The sequence below is a fragment of the Numenius arquata genome, chromosome 8, assembly GCF_964106895.1.
Source record: "Numenius arquata chromosome 8, bNumArq3.hap1.1, whole genome shotgun sequence".
NCBI classification, from domain to species: Eukaryota; Metazoa; Chordata; class Aves; order Charadriiformes; family Scolopacidae; genus Numenius; species Numenius arquata.
In genome coordinates this window covers 19484961-19499826 of record NC_133583.1, presented here as the reverse complement: position 1 = coordinate 19499826, position 14866 = coordinate 19484961, and the positions used below count along the sequence as shown (strand labels likewise).

The window sequence follows — 14866 nt, the reverse complement described above, 5'->3', positions numbered from 1 at the left end:
CAGACATCTAGCCGTGTGCCCAGGCAGCTCCCAGCTTCGGCTGACCTTTTCCAGTCAGCACAGCCTACGACTGCTGGTCCCAAACAGGGCTTAGAGTCAGCTGTGCAGAATTCCCTAAGAATCATCATCTTAAGTCACTGCTTAAAGAAGAATCCCACCCCTAAACACTTGCCCAGGGAGTTGGCTTAGCCAGCCTGAATTCCCATATATGACCAGAAAAATAGGACTTCAGCACGGGAAGCGCTCGTCCCTGGGCTCTCAGCTGGAGTGACCAAGCCACATACTACACCAGTCCAAAAGACACTTGCAGGGAAGAGCTCTGCACCCAGCCTTGCTCTCTGTGATCTCCCTCATGCTGGCGGTGTATTGATTTTCCAGCAGGATCCGAGCTGACCAACCCACCACAAAACGCAGGTATGTGTGGCCAAGGCACAAAGGGCAGAACTGCCCCCGTTTGCAGATCTTAACTTCAGGAAGAATCAAATCCTACATCTCACGGCCTCCTCTGTTCTCTGCTTTTCTCTGTGGAGCAGGGGAGAAGCTGCCACAAACGATCTCCTGGAGCATCATTTCAAGGCAATAGTTTTCACCCAGCGTGTGAACAGACTGTAAGAAATCCATACAAGGTGTGAAAAGGCTTACCTGAAGTCATTGGGATTAAGTTCCCCATACAAAGTTATGCACCTGCAGGGGAAGCTTTAGGAGCCTGCAATTCAGGGAAGAGAAAAGGGCCGGAGAGAGGGATCCCACCGGAGCGAAGCACACAGTGCCAGGATGCGGCACAGAGGTCTGGAGGAAACAGCTTCTTCCTGTGACGGCAGGACAGCACCATGACCCTGCTCCCCGGGGACGGCCCCGGCCAACTGCCAGAGCCGGCTGAGCTCACAGCCACATGCAGCTTGTGGACCAAAAGCCAGCGAGCGACGAACAAGCCCTACCTGTCCCAGCAGGTCCCGGCTCCGACCCACTGCGGCTGGAGAGGAGCAGTTGTACCGTTTCCACTTGACCCAACGACTAGGACATTTCAGAGCACGGCACAGGCTCTGGCGTAGCAGCACAGAACCCAGCGTGGCAGAGAAAAAGAAGAGGAAGGTCAGGATTCCAGTTTTGAGGAATAAAGGGCGGGCAGCACTATGGTACCAGCGCTGGGGCACTGGTTGAAGGGGAGGGTGGTGACTAAACCACATCACAGGTCTGGAGCACCAGCTTCTAGACTGGTCCACCTCTGATCGAGGCTTTTAAGCAAACCTTCTCATGCCCAAATTAGCCATGGTAATCACGAAGTGCTTCACTGCCACGTTCGGCAGGCAGAATCCCACTCAACTTTTATCCTGGCTTATCACCATTACCACACAGGGGAATACGCCTGCCTTCTCAATGCTTTTAAGTCCACAATATACAATTTTACCTCTTTGCCAGTAGCAAATGAAGCCCTTTTTTTGCTTTGATTACAAAGTTTTCATGAGGCTGTAAAGCCCTATTCTTATATTTTTCTTACAAACACTTTACTACCAAGGGTTCGTGGGGTTTTGCATGCAGTACCGTTACTACATGTTGCTTTAGCTTCCTCTGTGCGTTTCTGAAAGGGATTTGTTATTTATTCTCAGCAATTGTTACTCTCAGAAGATCAAAAGTCTTACCTCCCTAAAGGCTGACCCCTGATATTCAAACACAATTTTATTCTAAGATGTGATAAAGTGTTTTCTGAAAGAGCAACCAGCAAAAGGCTGCTGGCATATGGATAAATATAAAGCACCAGCTTTACAAATACTGCTGGAAGCACAAAATTCCCCATGCACAGGACATGAAGTTTCACATTTTGGCCAAACAACTCACTCTGGGGAACCAAACTGATACTGTGCAAAAACCTACAGCACCATGGCACAAACCTTTACATTAGATTACCCGAGATCATTAGCCCAAATCACTTCTGTATTACTGCCACCAACAAAAACGTTAGTGCCCAGCCTGAAAAACACCTGATCTGACCTGGGCGCTAATTAAAATAACATTTACCGCCTTGATGCTTTATTCCACATAGGGTGGACAGATCTGCGTTGCAACCACACTCCAAAGCTCACACCACCACTTACACGGCTGCACAAGAGCGACCCTGCGCACAAACACTATGTGGCAGAAGCTGGACATGAACTCAGTGCGAGAACTAATGAAACCAACGATACAGATCGTTTGCGCCTGTTTTAGTTCAGTTGGTGCCAGTACTGCTGAAATTCTACTTTCCAACGTGCCTTAAAGCAGGCACTACTGTACAGCCTGTAGGGGATGCTGATAATTTCTGAGAGCAGATAGGCAAGGGTTTTTTGAATTTTAGGAAAAATACTAGAGGAAGATTCTCCCTTTGAACCGGTGCGGTCCCACTCTTGGCTCCAGCCAGTCTTTACCCTGTGTCTGTCAAGGTATAAGTCTAATTTTTAGAGAAAAAGAGACACAGCTACATTGACTCTGTGTATCCTCCCGATAGGATCCGGCAAAGTTTAATTCAGAGAAAGTTTTAGAATAATCACCTTTTATTCTCTAATGCAAGGCCCCAGGCACTATCATAAAAATTCCACTGGAAATATTTCCTTTGGGGTGGGAAAACACCATGCGTGGTCTGTCATGCAGGAATCAGCTCCTAAAGCGCAGAGAGCTTAGACGCTCCACAGATGTCAAGACCTAACTAGAAAAGTCTAAAGGACACGAACAGGGAATCACTGCAGCCTCGAATATTCATATCATGGCAATCCCAATGTCAAAATCATCACGCCAGATTTTCCACTGGCACCAAACTCGGTATTTGTAGGTGACTGCGGGACCATTTTATTAGAAGAACCCCTTACTTAGGGGAAAGCAAAGTACTCACCCTCAGAGAAAGCAGATCTAGAGGAAAGGTCTTTTCCTTAAGAGGAAGAAGCCCCAAAGTATTCAGTATCAGCACAGACACATCTCTCTTTCTGCCTCCTGGCTCCAAATGCCTCTCGCTACCCACCTAGGAGCCCACAACTGTGTAAGACCTTCGTGTAGGAACCCCAGAAGCTGCAACACAAAATTAACAAAAGATCTTCACCTTGCATTTCTACACCATTATTTCAGCGATGTTTAGAGAAGGCCTGATGAAACTTTTCCTCGCTGTAGAGGAAATTCTCAGCTAGAGACCAGTACTGAAGGGCTGCTTTAGAGAACAAGTTTATGGGAGAGGCACAGAAGCCATACTGGGAAAACTCAGCAGCTGTTTCCATTCTGATTAAAGTGGTATCTGAACAGCATCCTGGACTGCTGAATAACCGAGCACTAGAGACAGAGATCGTTTTTATCAACCACTCTTAGTCCCTCTGCCCTGTAATCAAAAAGCCCCAAAGAAGCCACACGCACAAGGAAATCCTTCTAGGGCTTCATGGGAGCTCTGGGAAGGGATGTATTTCCCAAAGAGGCTGGAAGAGTCCATTTGGGGGCTGACCTTGCACAAGAAAAGAGGGAAGAAGTCTCAGTGACAAGCAGTACCACCCTAGCAAGGGACCAACAGAACAGACAGCCCCCAGGTCACGATCTGAAGTTGTGACAGTGGCACGAGGCTTTCACATCACTTGTCGCAAGTCAGCACTCAAGTGGGGAACTGCTGGTTCAACAGCCCAGCCTCTTCTCACTCAAATTCATCCAAAATCAATCCCTCGCCTTTGGGACTGATATAAAATGATCAGTATCTGCTTCTGGAAACTCTCGTCAAAATTACTGAATGCTAATCCCCACCCTTAAGGAACACACTTCACAGAAGATTAAGCTTTCTGAAGTCTAAATGTACAATCTAGTTCAAAAAACAGAAAAGACCCAGTGTGAATTCATGGCCTATATGCGTTCAGCGCTCGCGTGACCTGTAACTATGCTAGAGTAAACTGAAACCTCTCCCATAATCACTTTTTCAGCCCCCGAGGAGGGAGGGGAGGAATGCCGCCCGTCAGGTCCTTACCGAGCAGTATTTGCAAAATCAAGTATTGCACAGAGAGGCTTCTAAGCCAATTTGTTGGAAAGCTCTGAGGAGCCAGGATCTAAGGTATTTCTGGAGCTGCCCATATAACCCTCTATGAATTGAGCCCTTCTGAGAAAGCACAGTAGAAAATACATACAATAACCTTATTTGCGGTTCCAGTGATGACAAATGCCACGGCTGAGCACTGTGGCGAGACCAAAGCACCAGGGTGAGAAAGGAGAACTCATCAGTGGAAACCTTCATTTAAATATCTCTTTACAGGTCAGGCCAGGAGCCTTTTTTTTTTTCCTAAAGAAAAACCCAAAACAAAGCTGATCGCTGTCCACCTGCGAGGCTGGGACAAGTTCTACCACTGTTTCCAAGCCCCACCCTCTGCATGTGAAGGTCTGCCAGAGATAATGTACTTTGAATCCCATCAGGAATTACTCTCCAGGCCTAGAGGATACCTTCAGGCCAGTGAAACCGGGGGAGACAACTCAACCCTGAGGAAGAAAATATCTGTCGTGGCTAAGAGCACCATCCCTTTGCTGATACAACAGCTCCCTGCCTCCGAGGATGGTCCAACTTCCCTCCTGCCCACTTTGCTAAGCCAGTGGAGAAAGGGTCCAGCTGAAAAAAACCCAATTTTACAACAATTTAGCAGGATCAATGCATCAGCTCAGCACCACAGCTGGCACATGGGAGGAGGCAAGAGGGCACAGCTGAAAACAGGGAGAGAGAAGGGCCTTTTTAAGAGCATCAAGCCATCAAGTTGGCTGAGGCAACCGCTCGTCCTGAGCTAACCCACCACTCTCCAGCATGGAGACCATGCCCACCTCTCCCTCCTCCTCCCGGCTGGGCCTCGAGTTCTCTACACCGGTGCTGACAAGCTCCTTCTGGCTGGGGCATTTACAAGCTCCTTCCATGGACAATTCAGGTTATTAATTTGCAGAAAGTTAACTCAGGAAAAAAAAGAGATTAGCTCAGCAAGAAGTCTGCAAACACCCCAACTGTGTGTCTGGAGGTTGGAATTCTCTCCAACAGCAGCAAGCCTCACAACAGCTTGGTTGTCCCATGCACTTCCCCCACTGCTGCTTGCTGTCCTGGGATGGCCATGGTGGCATCGGCATCAGGACTGATGTGGCATCAGCAGTGATACAGCTCAGGGGGCCACCCAACAGAATCACAGAAGGGTAGGGTTTGGAAGGGACCTTCGGAGATCATCTAGTCCAACTACCCTGCCAAAGCAGGGTCACCCAGAGCAGGTTGGGCAGGAATACATCCAGTCAAGTTTGGAATATCTCCAGAGAAGGAGACTCCACAAGCTCTCTGGGCAGCCTGTTCCAGGGCTCTGGCACCCTTGCAGTAAATAAGTTTCCTGTGTTCCAGTTTGTGCCCGTTTCCTCTTGTCCTGTCACCGGGCACCACTGAAAAAAGTCTGGCCCCATCCTCTTGACACCCACCGTTTAGATGTTTATAAGCATTGATGAGATCCCCTCTCAGTCTTCTCTTCTCCAGGCTAAACAGACCCAGGTCTCTCAGCCTTTCTTCATAAGAGAGGTGCTCCGTTCCCCTTGTGTTAAGGTTTGGGGGGCCGCTGTGAGCTCTCCGCACTTAGGCAAGGGACACTGTAAGGAGCTGTGGGAGCACGTGGCAGCCCAGTGGCCCCCTCCAAGCTCTCAGTGGGTCCCAGAACATTACCCAGGGACAGGACCCTGGATGTGGAAGAGCTGCAAGGCTGCAGTGCTGCCATCGGCAGAGATTTTGGGGAATTTCCTAGTGTGCATCAAGCCTGGCTCCCGGAAACCAGCACTGTCTGGCCGAGGTGACCTTGAGTGGGACACGGCATTCAGGAAAACAGGGTGCATTCCTGGGGTGCCTTACGTCGCTTGCACCCCAGCTAATAACTGGGGCGGAAGCTTCAGGCAAGAAGCTTCAGCTTTAATTCAGGCTGTGGTTTCAAGACACATCTGCCCGTCTGAGCAAGTCACTGCCAACAGATGAGGGAGGCCCCCATTTCCTCCCCACACCCCAAACAAAGCCATGCCACTCACCTTGCCCTGCCTCCTCCTCAGACACCCAGAACAGCCCACAAACCACCCACAAGAGCCAGGGAGCTTTCTGCTGGTCCCCAGGCGATCAGCTCATGGGCCCAGCACGCACCCATGAGGGGAAAGGAGCTGGCTTGCCTGGCCAGGGGACTTGGACTGTCTCCTTCGGACAGCATTGCAGCAGCAGATCAGCTCAGAGGCTCACGAAAAACACGATGACAAAAGAAGCAGTAACATCTTTCCCACTGGCAAGCTAAAAATTTATCCCAGAAAAGCTGAACCGGAGACAGTTTAAGCCAAGAGAAAAGTACACGGAGATACAAAGACAGAAAAAGGCACTAGATTAGGAAGCGCACCTACCTAGTGTATTCACGCAGGTTAATACATTAACTTCCTATCCAGCAGCAGCTTAGTAGTTTGCTCAAACTCATTCAGTCTCACAGAACAAGCCCTAAAGGCACAGGTTCTTCGGGTTGATCTTTTATTTTTCACAGTTTAAACACGATCACAGTCCTCTGCAAATCGGGTTTAAGGTACAGAGCTCTCCAGACTGCACAAACATCCTAAGAACAAACATTTTCAGCATACCAAGGGCTCAGATACTTTAGGTCAACCCAACTGTGTTTATTTGTATTTCACCCAAATCACTGCCGAAGTACTTGGAGCTGAAGGAGCAACAAGACTCCCACTGATTCAGCAAGAGACCAGAAGTAATTGGTAGACAGTCTACAAGGGCCACAAAGAATGCCAGAGGCATTTATTTACATGACCCCTGCTTGCCCAAGGAGAATTTCAGAGTCTGCATTTTCCTCATTCAAATTAATCATTATTAGAATCAAATCCTCCGTACTATTCCTCAGCTAACAGGAGGAACAGCACAAACCACCCAAAATCATCCTCGCAACAAAACTTTTCAGATAGCTGTTATTGCCAAAAAGAGACAGACAGTTTTACTGCCATCAGCTGGAGTTCCTCCCCAGGCTGGCATGGCACCCTGGTGCCTCTCCAGGACAATCTCTCTTGTTATCTGTCCAAGGGACATGGAAAAGGCAAGGAGACACCATTCCTGCTGTTGAGCAACACCACCCCTTGCCAGGGCAGAACCATCACACCTTCTCTGCTTGGCTGACACCACGCTGCATCTCACACCTGTGCCATGGACACTTAAGCCACTGAAGTCCTCTTTTCCATCAGACCCCAGCGGGACCCCTGTTTTTTAGTGCAAAGCCGGTCTGGTCGGCTGGCAGGCTCGCACAAGCCAGGACACAGCAGCGTTCCCACCGACGCTGCCAGAGTATAGCTCTGCTGACAAGAGACACTGGAGAATTCCTCCCGACCAGCTGGCCGTGGAAGACAAGTTACGGTCAGAGCTTTTGAACCAGTTCTAACCATGCATGTTACCACTGAAGCCTGCAAGAGGTCTCACTCTACCTGTCACGTCTCCTCCTTCATTCCTCGTAGCAGCTGAGCCCAGCACATGGGGCAGTGACAGACGAGAGGAGAAAGAGGCGGACAAGCAGCACTCAAGCTAGCAATGACTACCAGCCATTTCTAAAAGCAGAGAGGTGCTCAGGGTTAACGAACCCCACACAAAACCTACTGCTAAAAATCAAGGCACAGAACACTGATATCAGCCCCACAGCTTTTGCCAACTCTCCAGGCCTAATATCAGCAATTAAGCAGAATTTACAACTTAGCTTACACAATGCTGAAAGAAATGGATATTTCTAAGCTAGTATGTGCCACCAACATCTCCTAGTTATTCAAGAGTTTGCGCCAGCTCCCAAAAGAAGTGAGGGCAAACTCCTGCAGCAAGAAGACGGCGCGACCTGGAATCAGCCAGGCTTTGCTGATTACTCCTCTGAGTAAACAGTGGTGTTCCCAGCACTTCAGCTCGCTCTCAAGCTTCTGCCGTTGGCATACTACCCTATATTTAGGATAGAAGAGTGCACTGACAAGCGCCGGGAAGAATGAATAAGTGGTTTAGGATGCTCGGAATAGCGGCAGCGACTGCACGAAGAAACCTTTGCTGAATTAGAAACTTCTTAAAGCGAGGAAAGGAATCTGGAAAGCCCAAAATGGGAAGAGACAACACTCCATATAGAAAGTTAAATAATAATTTTGTCAAGGATGGTATTCCCAGGGCAAGCTAGCAGTCCATCCTGTAACAGCAGTGGGCTGCTGAAAGAAGCCCCTGCCTAGAGGGGCTGAGAGAAGATAGGCAAATACTTGGTCTTTTTATACAAAAAAAAAGGATTTTAGTCTCATTTTGAACTGGTGAGCGATGCCAGTGCCATTTTTCCAAGCCTACCAGCCCAAAGCTCCAGGAACCAAGGGAGGCACATCACCCTCAGGGAGTGATCGCGCTCTGCCGCCAGGCTCCCGCATCCCCCTGCCCGCACATCCTCCCGTCCCACGAGCAGCAGAGACCAGGATAAGCTCTAAAAGCACACACGGGGAGTTTACAACCTGCAAGACTGGGGCAAAACTTGCTAAATTCATACCCACTGACTTGAGGGGCGCTGGAGACTCGGGTGAGCCGCTCCGCAGCCTGTTGCTTCTGAGGAGCCAGGGTGGCCACAAAGAATATTCTGCATTTATGCCTTTTTTTAATGCAGCAGAATTTATTTACTGGCGTTTAGTCACCCGCACCGCTGACTGGATATAAAAGTTGAACTGTGGGTCTATTATGCCCGGAACGGCTTCTGCTGTGAGTCACGCTGGCAGGGCCGAGACCCACGGTCAGCCCAGGCCCCCGCCCTGTCCCGGACCGGGCCCGGAGCCGAGGGACTTGCCCTGCCACCCCCGCCCGGATCGGTGACCGGAGAGACACCTGGAAATTCACCTGCCCTCCTTCCATGGAGCCGAGCCGGGCCCGGGGAGGAGGGAGAGCTGCCGGCGCCGCACATCCCGCCGGGCCGAGCCCGGGACCCCTCACGAGCTCCGGCACCTACCGCCGGGAAACCGCGGCACATCCCGGGACCGGCTGCCGCCACCTGGGCCGCTCCCGCTGGCGCCTGCACCGGAGCACCCTACGCCTCGCCCGGTTACAGCCCAACCCGGCCCAGCCGCTCGGTGCCCCGGGCTAGGCCCACTCCACCTCCCGCCCGCAGATCCCGGGTGGTCCCCGGACGGTCCCAACCGGCGGGGGCTGGGCACTGGGCGGCGGGAAAACAACAGGGAGAAGGGAAGCGCCGGCGACCCCACCGCCAGTCCGGCCCGCCGCCCATTCGCGGCCCCGGCAGGCCGCGTCGAGACTGAGGCGGCGGCGGGCCGCCCAGCTGCCCGCGCACCGGGAGGCCCGGGCCCGCTGCGCCGCGCCTCGCCGTTACCCAGGCCGCGCCGCCGCTCCCAGTCGGCCCGGTAGGCCAAGGGCAGGGCGGCCCGGCAGGTGCCGCTGCAGCCCCTGAGCCGCCGGACGGAGGCCAGGCCCCGTCCCCGCCGTCCCGGTCCCCGCGGCCCCTCACCGTGCGACGGCCGGGCCCGGAGGCCGCTCCCCGCCGGCTCTCGCCGCCAGCGGCCCCGACGCACCGAGCGGGCGGCGCGAGCGCGACCCCGCGCGGGCACGTACCTGGGGGCGGGGCGCAGCGGCGCCTAGCAACCGGCGGCACGAGCGCGCCGCCGCCAATCGGCGCCCGGCGGCCTCGCAACGCCCCGCCCCCTTCCGCCCCGCCCCACCTGGCCCACCCCCACCACCTCCCCCCCCCGCACCCTGCGGTCGTCCCACGCGGCCCCTCCCTCCCCGGCGCCCCGCCCCTCCCCAATCCCCGCCTACGCGTTCTAGACCCCACCCCCTCCGTTCTAGACCCCGCCCCATGCTCCACGCCCCGCCCCCTGTGCTCTAGGCCCCTCCCCCACTGCCAAGCCCCGCCCCCCATGCGGCCCCGCCGCGGAGTGACCCTGGCCCGTGGTCCGCCGGCCAATATTTGCCTGGGGCCAGCCCGGCGCTCCAGCTCCGGCCCGGGGACGTGGGGCCTCCGCCATGCAGCCCGTGCTGGGGGTCCTGCTCGCCCTGACCACGGCCCTCGGCTCAGGTAGGGCCCCCGGCCCCGCCACCGTGGGGCCACTGTGGGGCTGCCATGGGGCTGGAGGACATGGGGCAGAGCGGGGCCTGGACAGGCCTTGGGGACAGGCCAGGAGCCTGCCGGCCACTGCCCTGTCCCGCGGCAAAGGGGGGTAGCAGGAACTGGGAGGCTGCAGCAGGTGCTGAGCACCCTGTAGGGCAGGGATCCCCCCCCAGCCCCACAGGACACGGACCCCATGCTCTGTGGGGCAGGGGTCTCATGCTCCATGGGGTCTGGGGGTCTCTGCTGTGGTCTTCCATGGGCACACTGAGCTCCTGCCGCCTTCCCCAGGCCACCGCTCGCCCCTCAATGACTTCCAGCGTCTGCGAGCCACCGAGTTGCTGGCAGTGCCTGCGGAGCCGACCCTGCCGCTGCCGGAGCGGGGCTCTGCAGAGCAGTGTGCCCAGCGCTGTGCCACCAGCCTGGCTTGCCGGTGAGCAGGATGCGGTGCCGCTGCAGAGTGCAGGGAGCCACGACCCCGGGGGTCACTCCATCCACTCGGATGCTGGGTACCCCCACGCATGTGCCTGCGGGTCCTGGCCCTGCACGGTGCCATGCCAGGCTCCCGCTGTGCCTCCCAGGGCTTTCCACCACGACCGGCAGAGCCAGCTGTGCCAGCTGCTGCCCTGGACCCAGCACTCGCCCCACGTCCAGCTGCAGAAAAACATCCACTACGACCTGTACCAGAAGAAAGGTGGGCTGGTGCCACGGGTGGGCATGGGGACACCATAGACCAGGCACAGGCCACCTGGCGCATGGCTCCCCACTGCCCGTGTGCCCTGGCTTGGCCCTGGGGTTCTGACACAGTGCCCGGCTCTGCCCAGACTACCTGCAGGACTGCATCGTCGCTGACGGCACCAGCTACCGTGGCACACGGGCCACGACAGAGAAGGGTCTGCGCTGCCAGCACTGGCGAGCCATGACACCCCACGACCACAGGTGCCCCCGTATCCCCGGCTTCCCTGTGGCACCCGCTGGTGACCCTGGGCAGTGTGGGGCAACAGGCTGGGGACAGCGTGGGGGCAATGGGGATTGTGTGGGAGCAGTGTGGGTGGCACAGGGGCAATGGCACTGACCGGGGGTGGCACAGCATTGTGGCTGTGCCCACCCCGGGGTGAGGGGCTCCCAGCAGCGCTCCTACCCACCCCACTGCCAGCAGGTTCCTGCCATCCCCCCGCAATGGGCTGGAGGAGAATTACTGCCGAAACCCCGACCAGGACAAGCGGGGCCCATGGTGTTACACCGTCAACCCCAAAGTGCGACACCAGAGCTGCGGCATCAAGAAGTGTGAGGACGGTGAGTGCCGCATCCTGGGGGCACCCCATGCCATGTCCTCCCCACCCAGCCCTGATTCCCCCGGCTGTCGGCAGCCGTATGCATGACCTGCAACGGGGAGGACTACCGTGGGGCCGTGGACCGCACCGAGTCAGGGACGGAGTGCCAGCGCTGGGACCTGCAGCACCCGCACAAGCACCCCTTCCACCCCGACAAGTACCAGCCCCCGGCCCCTGGGCAGCACGCAACCCTCCCCAGCTATGCCAGGTGCCGGGGCGGTAGTGCCACCCTCAATCCCTTCTCCCCATCTCCGGCCCAGGTACCCCGACAAGGGGCTGGATGACAACTACTGCCGCAACCCCGACAGCTCCGAGCGGCCCTGGTGCTACACCACTGACCCCGGGCGGGAGCGCGAGTACTGCCGCATCCGCCTCTGCAGTAAGTCCCCACTGGTGTCACCGCGTAGATGGGACTGGGTGTCCGGGGTGCCACCCCTAACCCTGCCACTCTGACCCGCTCCTGCCATGCAAGCAGAGAAACGCCCGCGGCCCCTCAACCTCACCACCGGCTGCTTCAGGGGCAAGGGCGAAGGCTACCGGGGCCGGGTGAATGTCACCGTGTCGGGGATCCCCTGCCAGCGCTGGGACGCCCAGACCCCCCACCAGCACCACTTTGTGCCTGAGAAGTACCCATGCAAGTAAGGGGGTGAGGGGGGGGGACGTGGCTGGGGTGGGCAGCACCCATGGGTGCCAGCTGAGGCAGGGTGGGGGGAACCACATGGCCCCTCCGCCAGGGACCTGCAGGAGAACTACTGCCGCAACCCCGATGGCTCGGAGGCACCGTGGTGCTTCACCGCCCGCCCCACCGTCCGCATCGCTTTCTGCTTCCAAATCCGCCGCTGCCCCGACGAGCTGGAGGCCCAAGGTGAGCCGCCCCCCGGGCACCCGCCCCCAGGGTACCTGCTGGGGGTGCCAGCCCTCCCTGCCTGTCCCCAGAGTGCTACCATGGCCACGGCGAGCGCTACCACGGCCACGTCAGCAAGACGCGCAAGGGCATCACCTGCCAGCCGTGGGCTGCCCAGGCGCCCCACGTGCCCCAGTGAGTGTGCGAGGGAGTGTGTTGGGGGGGGCGGTGTGTGGGGATGGGGATGGGGTTGGATTGGGGATTGGGATGGGGATGGTGACAGTGATGGTGTCTTCCTCCCGGCAGGATCTCGCCCATCACCCACCCCGAGGCACACCTGGAGGAGAACTACTGCCGCAACCCCGATAATGACAGCCATGGTCCCTGGTGCTACACCATGGACCCCCGCACCCCTTTCGACTACTGTGCCATCAAGCCCTGCTGTGAGCCCCTGCCCGCACCCCTGCGCTGCTGGGGGGGTGTCTCTCTGGCCACCCCCTGGGGTGGTTTTGGTCCCCCCCCCGGGGGTGGCTGGGTCCCACCCCTGTGCTTTCTCTCCGCAGCTGGCAGCAAGGTGCCCTCTGTCCTGGAGAACGCAGGTGGGGTCCTGTGGGTGCTGGGTGGGTGCCGTGGGGTGGGTGCCGGTGGCACAGCCCCGGCTGATGCCCAGCCTGCCGGCAGACGCGGTGGCGTTCGAGCAGTGCGGCCAGCGGGACGAGAGGCTGCAGTGGAAAGGGCGCATCGTTGGTGGCCAGCCCGGCAACTCACCCTGGACCGTCAGCATCCGCAACCGGTGAGCGGGCACCCAACTGCCACTGCCGTCTGGGTGACGTGTCCCCCACGCCAGGAGCTCACCCCCTTGTCCCTGCAGGGCTGGCGTGCACTTCTGCGGGGGGTCCCTGGTGAAGGAGCAGTGGGTCATCAGCACACGCCAGTGCTTCTCCTCCTGGTAAGGCTGTGGCTGGAGCGCTGGGTGCTGGGAGCCCTCCGTGCCCTCATGTTCCCATCTCACAGTGACGCCGACCTGGTGGGCTACGAGGTGCAGCTGGGGACGCTCTTCAAGGACCCTGGCCCTGGGGACCCTGACAAGCAGACCATTCCCATCGTGCGGATTGTCTGTGGCCCCTCCGAGTCCCAGCTGGTGATGCTGAAACTGGCCAGGTGAGCAGCCATGCCCCGGTCCCTGCCATGCCCTGCTTCTGGCCAGGCTGGCACCACATCCCGGTGCCCCTCTCGCCCCAGGCTGGCCATTCTGAACAAGCGTGTGGCCCTCATCTGCTTGCCACCCGAGCGCTACATCGTGCCTGCGGGCACTGTCTGTGAGATCGCCGGCTGGGGGGAGACCAGAGGTACCTGCTGCAGGGCAACCCCGGCCAGGGCAAACCCACGATGGCATCCCTTGCCCAACACATCCCCTGCCATGCCGTTCCCCTCCTCCCCGCAGCATCCCCACGTCCATGGCATCCCCCTGCCCACGGCATCCCCCTGCCCACAGCATCCCCTGCTTGAAGTATCCCCTGCCCACATCATTCCCAGGTCCCCAGCATCCCCCCACTCACAGCATCTCCCATCCATGGCATCTCCTTTCCAGAGCATCCTCTTCCATGGCATTTTCCTGCCCATGCTATTCCCCTGCCCACAGCATCCCCCTCTCCATAGCATCCCCCTGCCATGACATCCTCCTGCCCATGGCATTTCCCTGCAATGGCATCTCATGCCTGTAGCATCCCCATGTCTGTGGCATCTCTCTGCCCATAACATCCCCTGCCCACAGCATCCCCCCGCTTGAAGTATCCCCTGCCCATAGCATCCCCCCCCATAGCATCCCCCTGCCCACATCATCCCCCAGGTCCCCGGCACCTCCTATCCATGGCACCTCCCTTCCAGAGCATCCCCTTCCATGACATCTTCCTGCCCATGCCATTCCCCAGCAACAGCATCCCCTGCCCACAGCATCCCTCTCTCCATGGCGTCCCTCTTCCACAGCTTCACCCTGCCCACGACATCCCCCTGCCTCCCACCCACAGCATCCACCCACCCATGGCACCCCCTGCCCACGACATCCCCCTGCCTGTGCCATCCCCATGTCACGGCATCCCCCTGCCCACACCACCCCCCTTCCCATGCCACCCCCACCCGTGCACCCCCTGCCCGCTGCCCCGTGTGCTCGCTGCCCGCAGGCACGGCAGATGCCAGCGTGCTGAACGTGGCACGGCTGCCTGTGCTGGCCCACGGCGAATGCAACACGGCGCTGCGTGGGCGCCTGAAGGAGAGCGAGCTCTGCACTGCCCCGCTGCGCACCGGCGTGGGGGCCTGTGAGGTGAGCCGGGCTGGGGACCCCCATCTCGGGGAGCCCACGGACGCCAGCATCTGGGGTGACGTCGCTCTCTGGGTGCTGCAGGGGGATTATGGGGGGCCACTGGCCTGCCTCACCGCTGACTGCTGGGTGCTGGAGGGGGTGATCACCCCTTCCCGCGTCTGCGCCCGCACCGACCAGCCCGCCCTCTTCATCCGCATCTCCCTCTACGTTGACTGGATCCACAAGGTGATGAAGATGGGCTGAGCCTGTCACAGCCGCCATCATGAAATAAAGGCCTGGCCATGGCCCA

The 14866-nt window shown here is 57.7% G+C and overlaps 2 protein-coding genes across 3 annotated transcripts in view; one reads left to right on the top strand and one right to left on the bottom strand.

Annotated features, from left to right (window-relative positions):
* The window catches only part of DAG1 (dystroglycan 1), a 55592-nt gene extending 46012 nt beyond the window's left edge, over nt 1-9580 (bottom strand). The window contains exon 1 of the mRNA XM_074152663.1: nt 9483-9580. The gene's annotated coding sequence lies outside the window, so the exon portion shown is untranslated. The remainder of the gene's footprint in view (nt 1-9482) is intronic.
* A 417-nt stretch (nt 9581-9997) lies between these two features.
* Nucleotides 9998-14820, top strand: MST1 (macrophage stimulating 1). 2 transcript variants are annotated; one of them, XM_074152665.1, is made up of 18 exons: nt 9998-10049; nt 10371-10512; nt 10661-10773; nt 10904-11018; nt 11239-11375; nt 11450-11570; nt 11674-11792; nt 11889-12051; nt 12148-12278; nt 12350-12452; nt 12564-12700; nt 12821-12856; nt 12939-13050; nt 13129-13206; nt 13272-13418; nt 13500-13606; nt 14438-14577; nt 14659-14820. In XM_074152665.1, the coding sequence occupies exons 1-18, from the start codon at nt 9998-10000 to the stop codon at nt 14818-14820; spliced, it is 2115 nt and encodes a 704-aa protein (XP_074008766.1). The 2 variants fall into 2 exon arrangements, with proteins under 2 accessions (XP_074008766.1, XP_074008765.1); XM_074152664.1 differs by having other exon boundaries at nt 11886-12051.
* Nucleotides 14821-14866: the final 46 nt, after the last annotated feature.

Excerpts from the sequence above, each read along its gene's own strand:
- MST1 (XM_074152664.1), top strand. The coding sequence starts at position 9,998 with ATGCAGCCCGTGCTGGGGGTCCTGCTCGCCCTGACCACGGCCCTCGGC. Across the intron at positions 10,050-10,370 it reads GACCACGGCCCTCGGCTCAG|GCCACCGCTCGCCCCTCAAT; the intron begins GTAGGGCCCCCG and ends CGCCTTCCCCAG. Across the intron at positions 13,607-14,437 it reads CGGCTGGGGGGAGACCAGAG|GCACGGCAGATGCCAGCGTG; the intron begins GTACCTGCTGCA and ends CGCTGCCCGCAG.